At 38.3% G+C, this 17,596-nt stretch overlaps 3 protein-coding genes across 3 annotated transcripts; 1 reads left to right on the forward strand and 2 right to left on the reverse strand.

The window, feature by feature from the left end:
- Positions 1-117: 117 nt before the first annotated feature.
- On the forward strand, positions 118-3,667 carry dnajc9 (DnaJ (Hsp40) homolog, subfamily C, member 9). The gene is made up of 6 exons (XM_084433540.1): positions 118-467; positions 705-880; positions 1,421-1,561; positions 1,641-1,895; positions 1,978-2,061; positions 3,202-3,667. The coding sequence occupies exons 2-6, from the start codon at positions 707-709 to the stop codon at positions 3,304-3,306; spliced, it is 759 nt and encodes a 252-aa protein (XP_084289666.1). The 5' UTR covers positions 118-467; positions 705-706; the 3' UTR covers positions 3,307-3,667.
- Positions 3,668-3,775: 108 nt separating this feature from the next.
- Positions 3,776-7,313, reverse strand: LOC311305756 (uncharacterized protein). The gene is made up of 3 exons (XM_084433586.1): positions 7,163-7,313; positions 6,917-7,079; positions 3,776-4,235 (listed from the first exon to the last, which is right to left on the reverse strand). The coding sequence occupies exons 1-3, from the start codon at positions 7,305-7,307 to the stop codon at positions 3,818-3,820; spliced, it is 726 nt and encodes a 241-aa protein (XP_084289712.1). The 5' UTR covers positions 7,308-7,313; the 3' UTR covers positions 3,776-3,817.
- Positions 7,314-8,552: 1,239 nt separating this feature from the next.
- nudt13 (nudix (nucleoside diphosphate linked moiety X)-type motif 13) lies at positions 8,553-17,226 on the reverse strand. The gene is made up of 8 exons (XM_084433796.1): positions 16,648-17,226; positions 15,296-15,438; positions 15,098-15,205; positions 14,578-14,684; positions 13,421-13,546; positions 12,045-12,156; positions 11,786-11,940; positions 8,553-8,778 (listed from the first exon to the last, which is right to left on the reverse strand). The coding sequence occupies exons 1-8, from the start codon at positions 16,725-16,727 to the stop codon at positions 8,590-8,592; spliced, it is 1,020 nt and encodes a 339-aa protein (XP_084289922.1). The 5' UTR covers positions 16,728-17,226; the 3' UTR covers positions 8,553-8,589.
- Between the last annotated feature and the right edge of the window lie 370 nt (positions 17,227-17,596).

Genomic DNA, 17,596 nt, shown 5'->3' on the forward strand with positions numbered 1-17,596 from the left:
ACCCCTGGAAGTCGCGCTGTAGCCCTGTACTTACTTAGAGCTCATTAAAGTGAGCAAACGATTGTAAACATACTTTAGGAAACAGTGGGCTTACTGGGGTGTAGTACACGGAAGTACAACAGCGAGCGACAATTACAATCCGGGTGACCGGGTCCTAGAATGCATAATAAAAGTTAATTGTTGGCTGTTATAATCTTCTTCTTTTTTTCTCATTATAGTATCTATGTAGTTTCCAATTACTTGGATAGAAAAAGAAAAAAAATAGATCTTTGTTTGGTAAATGTATACTGTTGCACTGTTCTACGTCATGACGTTTTGTGACGTGAACACAACGCGCCAAATTTTTGGCGCGACTTGTTGTTGCTAGGGTAAGCATATGCTGCTGTGTGCTGAAAGCATTTAGTTGTTAATCTCTATCTGCCACATTTGAACAAGTTTCTGTTCGCTGTCAGTTGTCAACGTTTCCGGTAAGACCCTTAATAAAACATTGAGTTATTTTCAGCTAACGTTAACTGTTGTTTTTGTAAGATGTGGTAGATACACGAGAGTTTGTTAAATCCATGTATTTGTCTAGAAAACTTCTAAGCATACGGTTTTTGTGATAACGTTTCACGTTAAAATAAGTCGCATGCATTATTTTGTATGCTAGGCATTGTTTTGTAGTCAGTGGGTGATTTGGTGTGTGTTTTTTCTCTCTCACACAGTCATGGGTTTACTGGAGCAGTGTGAGGAGCTCTTCAAGACCTCTGAACTGTATGAAGTTCTGGGTGTTTGCAAAAAAGCATCTGACTCCGAGATCAGACGCGGCTATTATAAAGTCTCTCTGCAGGTTCATCCAGATAGAGCTCCTGGTGATGAGTTAGCCACCACCAAGTTTCAGGTAACCACTGTTTCTCTAATGCAACACTATAATACTACCCAATAATCTTTCAGAACCTTGTTTAATGATCTAATGATTACTGTAGGTGGTAAAATTCCAACAATACCGTTTCTCTGTGTTGTTATACTGTGGTGTGAACTGCTTTTTTTACATTTAGAACAATCAGAAATGTATCGTTATCGTCTGTTATCTTTTTTTGGTGTGAATGGGCCTTTAAAGCCATCAGAAGAATTATATTCATACATAATGCCATGGTGTAACAACTAGATACATTATGTTAGTATTTCCCATTGCACCATTCCTATGGCGGTCATTTTTGACTGCTACTAAGGAGTATTTTTAGACAATTTGGTCTTTTTTAAACATGTCACATTTTTTGTGTTCACTAGCAAGTGCCCTAAAAGTCACAAAGTTTCATACCATTCCGATTAAGTAAAAAAAAAAAAAGACTTCGGTCAAGTGACAGAGTACCACCACCTGGTTAAATTTAAAATGTCATCTATTAAATACATCCTTAAAACACTTTCATCATTTCCACAGGTCTTGGGAAAGGTTTATGCAGTGTTGGCTGACAAGGACCAAAGGGCGGTCTATGATGAACAGGGAATAGTGGACGAAGAGTCAGACTCTCTTGATCAAGATCGCAATTGGGAGGAGCACTGGAGAAGATTGTTTCCCAAGGTATTTCATGTGCTTGTTTTATATGTTGTTTTTTTCCAAAGGAAGTTGCTAAAAAGATTGTCCTACTTCTCTGTCGTAGATCACATTGCAAGAGATCTTGGACTTTGAGAAGCAGTATAAAGGCTCTGATGAAGAGGTAGAAGACTTAAAGAGAATGTACCTACAACATGAAGGTGACATGGATCTGATCATGGAGTCCGCCTTGTGCTGTACTTCTGAAGATGAGCCACGTGTCCGAGATGTTCTACAGCAAGCCATTGATGCTGAAGAGGTGCCGGCCTACCAAGCCTTCACTCACGAGAGTGTCAAAAAGAAGAACAACCGCAAAAGAAAGGTGCTTACTTCACTTGACCAGTTTGAAGTTTTAATAAGAAATAGGATTTAAGCCCTTTTAATGTGTTATCCTGTCTTTCTAGGCAGAAAAAGAGCGCAAGGAGGCAGAGGAAATGCAGAAGGAGATGGGCTTGAACAGTGAGGACAGCCTAGTAGCTATGATAAAGGTAAAAAAAAAACAATTGAGGTGTAACCGAAGCTGCTGTAAATGTCTGAAAATCAATCTTTCAAAACTATGCTAGTTTTAATTTTTTTTTGGGGTCGGTAAGATCTTTCATGCTACCATTTATTCGATCAAGCGTGCAGTAAAACAGGAATATTTTTTATTTAATATTATTTTAATTATTATTTTAATATATTTAGGAGACAAGCACCAAAGGTCTCAGTCAGCTTTCTTCCGCCCAAGTCTATGGCTGCCTGTAGAACCGTATGGTAAAAAGTTGTGAAATTTGGCACACAGATAGAGGACAGTCTGAATAATAACCAGAGCAATTTGAGTCCCTAACCCGCATAAGTGCCATCAACTATCCAAAGTTTCACTTATGTTAATGCTAACAACCTTTGAACTTTACCGATATTTTTTTTTTTTTTTTTTTTACTTTTTGGAACTCATTCCAGACAGTTCATCCAGTTTTCACCAAAATTAACTCGCATCATCTTTAGACCGCCCTGGCAAAATGTTTTTAAAAGCTTTTTCATAAACCAAACAGTTCTTGAATAACGTGCAAACAAATTTATCGAAGGGCACAACGAAGGCTGTATCTCCGCAACGCTTTAGCGTATTAAGACGAATCTTGGTACAGCTCATCGTAAGCATGACCTGAGGTTACTTGCAGTGTTTTGGCATAGCGCCACCTACTGGTCAGGATATATGAAAATGGCTATTGTTGCTTATAACTTCTGAACGGTTTGCCCAGAATCATGCCAAGCTGATTCTGAGGCTGTAACTCTGCAAAGCTTTGGCATATTGACACTTGTCACCTCACATTGACCACACCACATCAATTTGGTAACAGCACCACCTATTGGTCAAAAGTGATCAACTATTAAATCATATTCCTAGTGATTATATTGTAATTATTATATGTTTTGACTGATGTGAAATCATCAGGGAAATCATTTTTAACTATGCTGCATAATCATACTCATTAATATAATTGTATTCTATAATATACAGTATATTTATTTGTGTGTGTGGGGTGTTTTTTTCTGCTATTATCAGATGTGTTCAAGTCACCGCCTGTTAAGAAGCATGAATAAAAAATTATAATAAAAAAAATGTATCCTGACAATTGTTTTCTATTTAGCAAAGACAAAAGTCCAAAGAAAGTGGATTCAACTCTCTCATCTCAGATCTGGAGGCTAAATATTGCAAGAAACCATCAGCGGGAAAGAAGGGCAAGAAAAAGTAAAGTTTCACCAGACTGGGCTATTTCTACCAAATGTTATCATTTATCTTGTGATCTAATCTAGAAATGTACATAATAATCAAAGGACACTTTATAATGGATACTGACCATTTGATAGCCATAAGACACCAGAATAATAACAGTTAACACACACTCTCATCCATTTATTACAGTGCATTAGATTAGTGTGAATCTGCTCCGTGTTTTCATGCTCATACCAGCTTGTGAAACAAATGAGAATGTAAGTGTTACTGTAACATGTTTTGTATATATGTTTTCCTGTTCCATGGTTTTGTAGTGTTGGATGTATTATTGTTCAAGCAGATGATCTGAGTATAATAAACTTGTTTTGATCAGTATGAAAGTCTAAGGTTTCAGTTTTTGCTTTGACAAATCTATTTATATACTTATCCTTTTTATGCATAAAGACTAGAACACTCAACATTAGAAATACAAAAGAACCAGCACGAAATCACTCTTTTAAAGTGACATTTATTTTCAATAAAAAAGTATTTCAACTGGGTTTTACAACACTACACTGTAGTAACAACTGATTACTTGGTGATACTGAGGAAATCTGAGGAAAGCTCGGCTGTCCAAACTCTGCGTCGTGAAGTATTTTTTGGATCTGAAGCTTCACCAAGGACTGCTTTGAAGCAGGTAAGCGTCTTAACGCGGGTGCTAAGCTCCGAAGAAATAAATCGACTTCATCTTGCTGTTGTTCGTCTTTCTCTCGGTCTCTTGAGTCTTTAGAGGCCAAATACCTCTCCAACAGCTCTAGTGTCTCTGATCTCCTTCTCTTTACAATGCCAGACCGGATAGCTCCTGGGCTTGTCACGGACGTTCCTGTACTGGTGCTGGCTGGTTCGGCCCCGCTGTCTTCATCTGGCTCGTCATCCTCGATTTTGCCGGGAATGCTGTCCAAAATAACACTGTACACCAGTAAAAACCACTGTGAATAACCATGAGGTTTTGGATGCTTCATTACAACACAGAACAGATGCATGACACAACCCATTGCTAAAATGTAAAGGAAATTAAGGGACCATTTACCCTACACACTTTTTATACTTTGGCTATTCATTTCACATAACGACATTTTGGGGTTCTACCTAAAAACGCAAACTTACAAACTGGTTTCTAAGGTTTTAAAAACAATACCGTTATCATATCAGTGTAAACGACAAAAACACAAATTTGTGAAAATGGTGACGTAATGCGTATTACGAGTTCAGTCTTAAGGCAAGTAGGGTTTCTTTACAAAGTGACGGATCTGTGTGAACAGGGATCGTTTTGACAACGTTATCATTCTGTACACGAAAAACCTTTCCGTTTTTAGCACATCGTTGCCGTGTAAACCCTAAAAATTTAATTTTCCCACCATTTCCCAAAGATTAAAGGATTTTACTTGATTAAATAAATAGAAGAATAATTGGCAGGTAAACTGTTGAATCAGAACATTTTTACATGTTTATTTCTGTAACACAAAAAAAGCACATTGTAACAGATGGGTGATTAAACGTACACAAATCTGTGCGTATAAACAAATAATGTTGCGATTTTAATTGTCTGATTAAGTCGAGAAGATCAAGACTTCGGAAAAATGTTTTACGTCAAGTTTATATGATAGTGCACACTACAAAAAAACATGGAATTCATGCTTTTATTACACTTAAGTAATGTGACAGTTATGTTCGGGGATATCATTGGCAAAATAAAAAATATTTACAAAAATATAATTAAATTTTATAATAAAATATCTGAATTCTAGCCAGTTCAATCTAATAAGAAAAAAAGATAAATTTATGACAAGTCTGTGTGCATTGAATTAATGGATGATTTATTCAGTGCACTGTGCTCTGAGTTCAGAACATTCCCTTACTATAAAGGTGTACTTACTATACTGCTGAAATAGTATGAGCAGTTTGGTAATATGCTATCTTTAGTAATAATAAAAATATCTGGTAAAAATACCAGAGCCTTTAAGGTAGTGAAAGATGACACAAGAAAGAACCAATCAAATCCAATATGTAAATCATTTAAGAAAAAAGAACCAATATCACAACTATTCTATACTCATAGAATTAGAACTCTATAGATAGCCTATATATGTAAACAAGTCAAGTTATTAGTGTACTAATCTTTCATGTACCGTAAAATGTGTTTAATTCTGTAAGCAGCATCCAATTGTCATCTCCAAATTAAAATGCATTTCATTTATAAAAGTTTAATATTTTTCAATTTTATACGAAAATGAAAATTCTTGCCAGTACAATAAAATAATACATACAGTTATACATACAGAATACATTGGTCACACTGGAAATAGGAGGTCGCATGCATTGTATTGCAGTCTGCTCTGCGTTTAGAAAATCACTATAAAAAGTGTTCTATACAGCAGAAATAGTATGAGTAATATGATAATATGCTATTTTGAACATAGCTTAAAGGGTTAGTTCACCCAAAAATGAAAATTGATCATTTTACTCATGTCGACCCAAACCTGTAAGACTTTCGTTCATCTTCGGAACACAAATGAAGATATTTTTTATGAAATCTGAGAGCTTTCTGTCCCTCCGTTGACGGCTACAAAACTACCACTTTGACACATCAAAAAGTTCATGGAGGATCTATCGTAAAACTAATCCATATGAATTGAGTGGTTTGGTCCAAATTTTCTAAAGAGACATGATTGCTTTATATGATGAACAGATTGAATTTAGGTTTTTAATCACATAGGCTACTGTAAACATTGACCAGCGAACATAAACAAAAGCTCAACGCACGAGAACAAACCTCATTGGTTCATGTGGAAGCTCAAACATACTGCATAACAAGAGAATGAACCTCATTGGTCCATGTGGAAGCTCAAACGTGCTGCGTAACACGTGAATGAACCTCATTGGTCCATGTGGAAGCTCAAACGTGCTGCGTAACACATGAATGAACCTCATTGGTCCATGTGGAAGCTCAAACGTGCTGCGTAACACGAGAATGAACCTCACTGATTCTCGCACGTCAAGCAAGCATGCTTGAGCTTCTGTTTACCACAACAGATGTGTGAATTGATGAATGTTTATATGTGAATAAAAGCCTTAATTAAATCTGTTCATCATATAAAGCGATCATGTCTCTTCAGAAAATTTGGACTCATCCGCTAAATTAATATGGATTAGTTTTACGATGTCTTAATGAACTTTTTGAAGCGTCATAGTAGTTGCGTAGCTGTCTATGGAGGAACAGAAATCTCTCTCTTAATTTGTGTTACGCTGGGTTTAAAATGACATGAGGGTGAGTAAATGACAATTTCCCCTTTGGGTGAACTATCCCTTAAATACCACCAATGTACTGAAAGACTACACAATTTGCTATGCAAATGAAGCAAGAAAGAAAGAACCAATCAGGATCCAGTATATAAATATTTTAAGAGAGAAAGGACCAATAGCACAACTGTACATAATGTTACAATAACGTCACCGCTGTCAGTTGGATTTTGAATACTGAACATTTAGTGAAATTAATGGAATGGAAACTTTTGAAACTGTTCAAGCACTGATAAAATAGTATAGTTGTAGGTGCAAGACAGGCTTTTTTACAAAATACACTCGAATACCTTCTGTGTTCTGTGGAGGGATCGAGAAAGTCCATCACTCGCATATATTTCCATTGCTTCTTTTTCTTAGCTGCCCGTCCACTCCGACTACCATCCTGCTCCAGTCGCTTTTTTCTTGTGTATGTGTCTCTTAGATTTTTCCATTTAGCTTTCACCTCTTCCACTGTACAAACACACAGCCATAGATGAAGCTTGTTAACGCGCTGACAGTAACGCTACATAGCAAGCTACACAAATAAAACTCACCATCGACTCCCATTTTGTCTGCTATTCCTTGCCAGAGCACTTCTTTCCGCTTCGTATTTTTGTACTCGTTGTGGTTTTTATCAAATAATTCCTTGTTCTCAGAAACCAAAAACAACAAGAGCTCCGCGTCCATCTTGATTACCATTCTTCTTCTAACGAATTAGTACAGGATTTAGTGCTTCAGCGCCACCAAGTGTTCAGGAGAGGCGGGATTGGTCACGTGGTGCAATCAAATGAATCTGATTGGTCGGTGAGTTTATTCACCCTGGGTTGAGGTCAGTCAACGAAACAAACTAAGAACACAACAGGAGGATGCATTTTAATATAAATTTAAAATACATAATGTATGTTTGATTACTAAATTTAAAAGTTAAATGACTTCATAGCACATCCTTGAAACCAATATAACAGTCTTGCTAAAATATTCTTCCTTTTTAATATTTTTTTATTTAATATGCTTTTACTGCATAAAATCTTCACAGTGATTTAAACCAAACTTTTTACTTTAGTAGTTACAGTAACTTTTTTTCATTCGACATTAACATAATTCTCCCAATATGACAACCCATCTTGAATTTTGTGTCAGCTCTTATGATAATGTTTATACACAGCACAGATCATAGCTAGTTATATTTTAGGCATCTTCTGATTTACTCTAGAATATGTTCAGATTTTGACTTTGGCTTCAGTATGTTTCTAGACCTTTTCTAAGAATGTAGGCCTAATCATATACGTGTGTTACATAAAAATATACAAATTGCTTTTCACTTCCAATAACTGAGAAATAACTGAGAACTTGTTTTTCTTAATTTTGACCCTTGGTTTAAAAAATTAAAAAATAGCAAGAGGTACCGAAGGGAAAATTAAACTGTCATCAGATGAATTTTGTCTCTCAGTGTAAAAACACAGGAATGCATTTTTCTACTTATACTTATTTCACTGAAAATTTTAGGTTAATATAATGATGTTCAACCCTTTTTAGGGACAATTCTATTGTGAAAGGTTAGAAATGTAGTATGTCACTATTTCTTGGTATTCTCTTTATTGTAATAAAATTCATAACAGTAATTTTTTGCAAAAACAGTTACAGTGTATAACTGATTAGTACTATTTGAGGTAGATGTGCAGTTTTCGTAATTCAGATGCAATCCATCAACATTTACAAATATATTTCATGTTATGAAATCATTATACAATGATAATTATCTTCTCATTCTATAATTATTCTCAATGTATAAAAAAAAAAATTCCAGAACAAGTATAAGAAAAGTCCTTCTTTGAATATTACTGAAGATCCTTTCACAAGTAGTCCACCTCAGTGTCTTGTGGTTATAACAGCAATTACATTTTGTTCAGGTTTTCATGTCTATTTTTTCTTTAAGTTCCTAGATGCAATGCATATAGTTGCATGGTTACTTAAGTCCATGTCATTTTCTTGATAGCTGTTGCTGATTGGCCCACTCCTGAATGAGCTGATTGGCTATGGCATAAGGAGGTGGGACCCAGAACACAGGTGGCTCTCCTTTAGGGTTGCGTGGAGGTTTCTGTAGTGCTTCTGTTATTTCTTCAAAAGTGAACCAGCGAGCATCCTCAAGCTCTGCCGTGTCTATATTCACCTATCCATGAACAGTTAAAGCAGGTAAAGGTTATAAAAATAGCAAAGCCTCTGCTGTGCTGTTTCAAATTAAACGCATTAACATTTATTTGGATATGCCTGATTGTTTTCCAGGGTTTCAAAATAGTATTTATCCACTTCATTCACATTTTAATAACTGAACCAATTCTCATTCACACAGAGTTCTATAATTGACAGAGAAATACTGTATATACATTTTAGCAATACATTTGAGTAATTTTACTTGAAAATATATATCTATATTTTTTTTTGCATTGACATTTTCTTTACAATTAAGCACCCGCAGGGTAAAAAAATAAGCTAATATATTAATAACTTAAAGTCAATACAAAAGCAACACAATTATATGTAAATAAAACTTAAATAATAATAAACAAATGAAATGTGTCTATTGCCATTAAAAATAATTATTATTATTTTTTGCCCCCACCAAAATAGTTTTCTTTTGATTTTGGGGTAAAATATCACATGGAGATCTTCTTGACAAGTTTTGTGATATTAACTCTTTTTTTATACAGTTGTTTTAAAGGAACACGCCGACTTTTTGGGACTTTAGCTTATTCACCCTATCCCCCAGAGTTAGATAAGTCCAGACATACCCTTTTCATCTCCGTGCGTGCCGTAACTCTGTCTGACGCACCCACCGCTAGCCTAGCTTAGCACAAAGACTGGAGGTAAACGGCTCCAGCTAGCATAGCAGTTTCGCCTTCTGAGAATATAGTTGTCACAGTGTCAGGTTTGTGTATCCCTGGTGTCCACTAGAGGTCCTCTTCCCCACGGTGTCATCCTATTCATGAACTGCATTCCCCACAATCCTTGTCTGTACCAATCACTGTTCATTGCACTCAGCTGTTCCCCGTCATCATTGTACCCAGCTGTTCCCTGTTATTCATTGTTAGTTCTTTGTTATATATGCCCTGCCTGTCTAGTGTTTGTTATGGATTCCTTGTTGTATATCACACCACTTCTGATGTCTGTTTCTTGCCTGTTCCTGTTGTGTTTCTTGTTTTGGATTGCTTATTTGGATTTGACCCCTGCCTGGATGATTACGATATTGGATTACCCTAAATAAAACATACTGCAATTGGATCTCCCTGTTTCCCGTGTGTGGATCGTGACAGAAGGAATCCGACACTACAAGATCCAGCAGTATGGATTTTCGCGGGTTTTCCTCAACCACAAGGTCAGAGAGGAGGCAGCAGAGGGGGAGTTCAATAGTTGAAGAGGTTCCCCCTCGTATGAACATTTTTCAGTGCCTGGCGTTATGGACCCGCCAGACTGAGGAGGCCGTGGCGGTCAAGTCCCCTGAGCAGCCTTCCACCTGGGACAGAGAGCCTTTTAGGGGAACCCGTCTGGTCAAGTTTAGGGGAACTCGTGGAGGACGTAGGGGAGGAGATATGAAAGGTGAGCACCGACAGCATTCTCCATTTCGGTCATTCTCTGACCATGGGCATGAGCGTCCTTCACCGCTGGTCCCAGTTCCGGTGGTCCCAGTTCCGGTGGTCCCGAAACGGAGGAGGAGACGGAAGACTCCCTCCGTGACTGTTCCGGTGGTCCCTGTTCCGGTGGTCCCAGTTCCAGTGGTCCCAGTTCCGGTGGTCCCGAGTCCGGTGGTCTCAAGTCCGGTGGTCCGGAGACGGAGGAGGAAGAGAAACCCCTCCACAACGACTTGTCCGGTGGCTCCTAACCCAGAGACCATCCCGGAGGTGACTGCCATCCCTGACGCGCCGCTCAGGCGCCCTGCTCTGCCCGTGCCGCCCAGGCGCCCTGCTCTGCCTGCGCCACCCAGGCGCCCTGCTCTGCCCGCGGCACCCAGGCGCCCTGCTCTGCCCGCGGCACCCAGGCGCCCTGCTCTGCCCGCGTCGCCCAAGCGCCCTGCTCTGCTGGCCCCGTCCGAGCTGCTCGCCCTGCCGGCCCCGCCCGAGCTGCTCGCCCTGCCAGCGCCACCCCAGCGACCTGGCGCGTCTGCCGATCCAGAGACTGTTCACGTCACGTCTGACGATCCAGAGACTGTTCACGTCACGTCTGCCGATCCAGTGTCTCCGGACAAGAGGGCCGCCGCCGAGCCTGTGTCTCCGGACAAGAGGGCCGCCGCCGAGCCTGTGTCTCCGGACAAGATGGCCGCCGCTGAGCCGGGGTCTGTTCCTGAGCCGGTGACTGTTCCTGAGCCGGTGACTGTTCCTGAGCCGGTGACTGTTCCTGTTTCTGTGCCATGTCTCCGCCATGGCCGCCCGAGGGAAAGTCTCCGCCCTGGCCGCCCGATGGATTGTCGTCTCCGCCATGGCCGCCCGGTCGACTGTCGCCTGCTTCGCTCTGGCCGCCTGATGGACTGTCGTCTCCGCCCTGGCCGCCCGATGAGTCGTCTGTTTTGCCCTGGCCATCGGCTAAGCCGTCAACCCCTGTTCTTGTTCCCCTTCATGGACCTGGCCCTCCATCCCTCCCCCTGATCCTCCACCGTTCCACCTCCCGCCTGGACTCTTGTTTTGTCTGTTGTTACGTCTTGAAGCGTCTGGTAGCCGCTCCGTAGAGGGGGGGTTATGTCACAGTGTCTGGTTTGTGTATCCCTGGTGTCCACTAGAGGTCGTCTTCCCCACGGTGTCATTAAAATCGCGGACGTATCGCCAGCGATTATTAATGCGATATGGCTCAGCTTGTCAGTGAACTACGGCTCTTTGTAGTAAATGCCGCTCCATCTGAAAGCAGGTGATGGCGATTTACTACTAATCAAGGAACCGGCTTTACTGACGAGATGCGCATAACAATCTCACGATTTAAATCGCCCAGCCCTACCCATAACCCATTGCCTGGACTCATTGTGTTGTGATTAGGTTCAGCTGTGTGTGATTAGCTTTTTAAGCACTGCCAATATAAGCCCTGTGTTTTCACTCTTGCTTTATCCTGTTTCCTGTATTATGGTATTGATCTTCAACCTGTGTTTCAGAGCAGTTCATAACAATAAGTAGTTAAAGGCATCATCCAAGTCTCACCTGCGTTTTGTCTGGGTTAACAGTTGCGTGGCAGGCTAACATAAAGGAGCTTTGTGGGAATGGCCAGTGCTGTGATCCAGAATACTGTAGGTTCTCCACCTCCAGACCCACCTCTTCTGCCACCTCTCTGTGCAGGGCTTCCTCCAAAGACTCTCCTGCAAAATGATTTGATAAAACAGAGCTGGTAAAATAACAAAATGGTTAAGTAACCCCACAGACTGATATGGTGTGGACAGCAGCTTGTAATAAAGTGACTCACCCATGTCACAGAAGCCAGAGAGTGCGCTGTACATGCCTGGAGGAAACACGGCCTGGCGAGCCAGCAGACATCTGCTCCCGTCAGACACCAGCACGATCACTACAGGTGCCATCTGCAAGTCAAGGACAAACAGCTCTATGCTAATGTTCTCAGTGTGAACCGCAAGTAAAAGACAACATGAAACAGCATTTGCAATTCAGTGTACTCCGAATCAGGATAATCACGGAAATTTTTTATTAATCAGGAATTGATTGGGTTGTAATAAGTGGCCATACAATTACATAACAAACAATAGTGTAAAACAATGACTAAATAACTACTTAGCTTAGCTACTGGCAAAACGATAAAATACCATTATTTAATTAGTTAAACTGTGAGAGTTTGGTAACACTTTATTTTAAGGGTCCATAATTATATGGTAGTTAAGCATTAACACACCACTACTTGATAATTAACTGGACAAATAGTAAAGGCATATTAGCCATTTATTATGCAGTAGTTAAGCTATAACCAGTAATTTATAATTAACTGAACATATATTTTGAGCATATTAGCATTATTTACAACTCATAAAATATTTGAAAGATTAAACATTTGAATGATAAATAAGCAGAAATAATCCAATAATTGATGGTTAACTGAATGTACGGGGTTACACTTTATTTTGATAGTCCATTTCAGACATTTGGTTAGGTTCGGGTTAGTAGAATAAGTTGACGTGTACTTGCAAAGTTACTTATAGTCAGTAGAATGTCTCTTGGAGCATCAAAATAAAGTGTAAGCGGATATTAAGCAGACAGTCTACTAAGGCCCTTAGTATTTACATAGTGTTATATTTCTGTGATTTACCATCTATTACGTACACCCAACAATATTAATTATTATTTTTAATAAGTGTTGGTTTTACAGTTTTTGTACCCTTTTCTTAAGTGAAAAGTATTATTCCACATTAATTATTGATTTGTATGGTACTTATTGAGTGATGTTCAAGTTTATTCACCAGAATAAGCCAGTAGTTATGGCTAAGTTGCCAGTAATACAGTACTACTAAAGATCATTTCTGTTATGTTCATGCTTAACTACTGCATAAATAATGCCTAATATTCCAAATATAATGGCATTATACTATATGGTGAGTTAATAATTAACTACAGGTGTGTTAATGCTTAACTACCACATGACTTAAAATAAAGTGTTACCAAGAGGGTCCTTTTCAGAGTAGCAGAACAGCTCATCAATATAACTCAAATCAGCATCAGTGAAACAAATTAGATAAAACAAATGATTTGAAAAGTCTGAAACTCCTTTGTATCAGATGTATGTGCATATTGTGGCAGTTGTCCTGTTGTCTGACATCATGAAAAGCCCCTGCTTACTTTGGGGTAGTAGGTGACGCCACTGCTGTGGCAAACTCGGAAACTTCCTGACTGGTTCCTGACAGTCGGCTGCCCCGTAGCACTGCAAAAGCCATTGGTCTGATGCCATCGAAGGAGAGCCTGTCCCTAAAACAAACACCAAATTAAACCATATTTATACAAATAACATCTTAGTTGTGTCACCACACAAATGGTTCCAACTTTATTCATTTAATAGCTCTTTTTGCTTTATTATTTGGCATCATATCATAAAAATAAATATAGTAAAAAAAAAAAAAAAGTTACAATGTAACGGAAGCAGCAACAGATATTTTCTTCCATATTGTGACGTATATCTGAATGAAACGGATTATAGAAAAAGAAAAAATGTAGGGCAGGACTAGGTTCTATGCGTCAGTTGTTGATTGAATGAAGGCAGATTTGAATACAAGCTTACAGTCGATCGTAAAAAAGGGGAGGATTACTTTAAGCAAACTAAATGATTGAAGAATTTCTGCATATGTCACCAGAATGAAGTCTGTAGTTTCAGCGGAACATCCAGTTATGACATTTTGATTAAAAATGATGAGGTCAAAAGAAATTAAACATGCGCATGGATGAATTGTTCACAATAAGATCAATTAAGCGTTTCGAAAAATAATTGTGTAATTTCATTTCATGCAGACTTCAGTAAGATATGTCAGCATCATGTAACAACCAACAAACATCCCACAAACAGTTGAAAAGAAATAAACATAATACATAAGATTTGCCAGTTACACAGCACAACCTTTAAGAATCAATTGAGCTAAAGTTAAGATGATGGCTACATCACGCCATATTAGTGTTCATACTAGGGATTGTCAGGTTAACTTCCAACATCACGACTTCCTGTCGTTTGCTTGAATTTGTGCAAGCAAACACCATTCACGTAACCACTTTAGAAATTGTAAATATCCAGTTTAACAGCAACTATTGCCTAAAGTAGTAATGGGGACAGAGAGGGAGTGGGATCAAGTTCCTTAGTCAGTTCATGGATGAAACCTGTGATTAAACCTGCAACCTGCTTACTTACCCCATGTTTTCTGAAATCAAATATCATCTGGCACAAAAAACATGACGTTTCAAAGCGGTTACAATGCAGTAGCATTACTGATCATTTAGAAACTAGTACATACTTTGGCTACTAGAGCAGACTCTGGTCCAGTTATCATGAAGAAAGCTTTCCTGAGGTCCACAAACATTCCTCTACACTCCTGTTCCAATGCACTGCGGTCTAAATCACCTATAGAGAAGAAATATCCATGAGATGATATATAATGTATATCTATAAATAGTGTATCATGCAGTAATATAAAGTGTACTGTATAGGGTTCACATGGTCAGTCACAGAAAACCTGAAAATATGAATGTTGTTTTCCTGGCCTGGAAGAACTTAAGAGTGTCATGGAAATTCCAGGAACAATCAAACACTTCTCACATTCCCATTCCTATAGCGTTCCTGTATCTAAAACTGTAGAGCATAGAGCTAGCAAAACCAAAGCAATGTACTGTAAACGAATGCAACTTTTGGATAAAAGCTCTTAGCAAATGCATAAATGCAATTGAAATTTTATAGTGATTATTTTTTTCAGTTGCAGTGTGTTCAGCTTTAAAATATTTTCATAGTATTGTGTAGTAATGGCTGTATTGACTGACCCACTTCTAGTGAGAATTGTGGTTCACTCTTGTCAGTGCATCCCAGAAGAAAAGATTCGTTAACAAAGTGTTTGTCCTTTCCAACCTTCTCCAGTACGTGTTCCAAATCTAGAGGAATTGGCATACAAACATACAAACTTATATCCAAAAACTTTTCATTTATGTTATGGAAGAGTTCAAGTGGTGTTGTATTGAGACCTGAGGTTTTCAGACATGCCAGTTTGTAAACGCCGCTGTTGGTCTTCTGCAGTAGAGGAGCAAGCTTATGATACAGAAGAAAGTTCCCAGACCTCAGTGCTTCTCGACATGCCTCATCATCCTCTCTTAGTCTCATAAGGTACCTAAACATGAATATGTTATATTGTATTAAGATGCTAAAGGGATAGTTCACCCATAAATCAATTATTTCATTAATTACTCACCGTCATGCCGTTCCAAACCCGTAAGACTTTCGCTTATCCCGTTATCTTCATAACACAAATGAATGTTTTTTTTTAATGAAATCTGAGAGCTTTCCATAGACAGTTACGCAACTACCACTCTGACGCTTCAAAAAGTTCATTAAGAGATCGTAAAACTAATCCATATGAATTGAGAGGTTTAGTACAAATTTTCTGAAGACACTCGGTCTATCTATATGATGAACAGATTGAATTTAGGCTTTTATTCACAAACATTCATCAACTCACACATCAGTTGTGGTAGCGGAGGCTCAAGCAGGTTCGCTTGACGTGCGAGAATCAGTGAGGTTCATTCTCGTGTTACGCAGCACGTTTGAGCTTCCACAAGAACCAATGAGGTTTGTTCTCGCGTGATAAATGTTTATATGTGAATAAAAGCCTAAATTCAATTTGTTCATCATATAAAGTGATCGAGTCTCGAGTCCACTCAATTCAGATGGATTAGTTTTAAGATCTCTAGGTAGTTGTGTCGCTGTCTATGGAGGGTCAGGAAGCTCTCAGATTTCATCAAAAATATATTTTGTATTCTGAAGATTAACGAAAGACTTACAGGTTTGTAACGACATGAGGGTGAGAATATAGATAGAATTGAGATAGAATTTCTTGAGCAATATTTCTCCAAAATTCATGCTGGGAATTATTATAGATAAAACTTTATAATTAATACCAGTTAATACCAAAAACAGCACATGAAATCAAGCCAATCAATGTTTCATGAATTTTTAACTCATGTTAATTAGGCCATTCACCCAAAAAAAAAAACAAAAAAAAAAAACCTGTTTTAGGACTGTTTGCATTGTAAACTCATGGGAATTATTTTTTAAATAAAAATCAATTATACAAATGTAACGGCAGATTCTTAGAAATAGTCTTTATTTTCTTTATGGAAAATATAATTTCTTATTTCTTTCTTTTCCTTTTGATGTGAAATACGACCTGGACATGTCTTGACAAGTTTGAAATAATATTCGATTAAAACTAATAATGTAATCAGGTTTATCTTAATCCATTATATTAACTCCAGTACTCCAAAAATGGCATTCTATTTTATATTATAAATAAATGGTTGTATTTAAAAAAAAGACAGACCTCGTTCGAGACACATATCCAGAGCAGGAGCGTGATAACACCAGGTTACAGTTGAAGAGAAGCTTGAATGACTTCAGCATGTCTAAAAGGTCCACAATATTCTGCCTGTGTTGTTCAATATAAAGGTTTTAACATTCACATTTGCTCGACCCAAATGTCACTTTAAAGAGTTCAGCCGTCATGAGATACAACTTGCCCTTGAAACTTTGTAACAAACGTAAAGTGGCAGTACAGACTCTTCTTTCAGTATCACGATTTCCTATAAATGACAGTTTCGTTGATTATGTTCGTGAAAATGCACAGCCAAGTGAATGACACAAAACAGAACACCCCGTCAATCTACACACCGCGACTGATTCAAAGATAATGTTTCGTAAAACTGTGTCGCTCTCCAATCCAGGAAGCTTTCCGTTTACATAACATATGGCACCCTAAATAATATACTGATATTAATAGACAAAATTTGTGTTTGATTCTGTACTCCTGCAAACGATGCCTGCGCGTAATATGTACGAGGTCCGTACGTCATCAAGAGCGTCTGTGGAGTGAATGTGGAAACAGCGCCCTCCGTCGTTGGACAAGTGTGACTACACAGATAGTTTTTTAAATGTGCATTATTTATGCTTTTTATGATAAAAGCACCATGCTATGTTTTGGACATACTGTGATGATACTACGTTTTTGGACAAAAAAAAAAAAAAAAAAAAAAAAAGGCATTCTTTGAAGTACCTGTACCTTTGAAGTGAAGAATGTATTATGTGAATACGATGTTATTTACATGACATACGTGATACAAACAATCATTAGAACCATAGTACGTGTGTATACCACAATCAAAGTGGCATGTGATAGTTACCATCACTGTCTACTACAGTATTTATTCATATAACATTTTATAACAAAAATCTATAACAAATGTTTATTTTATTTTTCATTTCCATCATTGGAC

This window comes from Rutilus rutilus (genome assembly GCF_951802725.1).
Source record: "Rutilus rutilus genome assembly, chromosome: 16".
NCBI lineage: Eukaryota > Metazoa > Chordata > Actinopteri > Cypriniformes > Leuciscidae > Rutilus > Rutilus rutilus.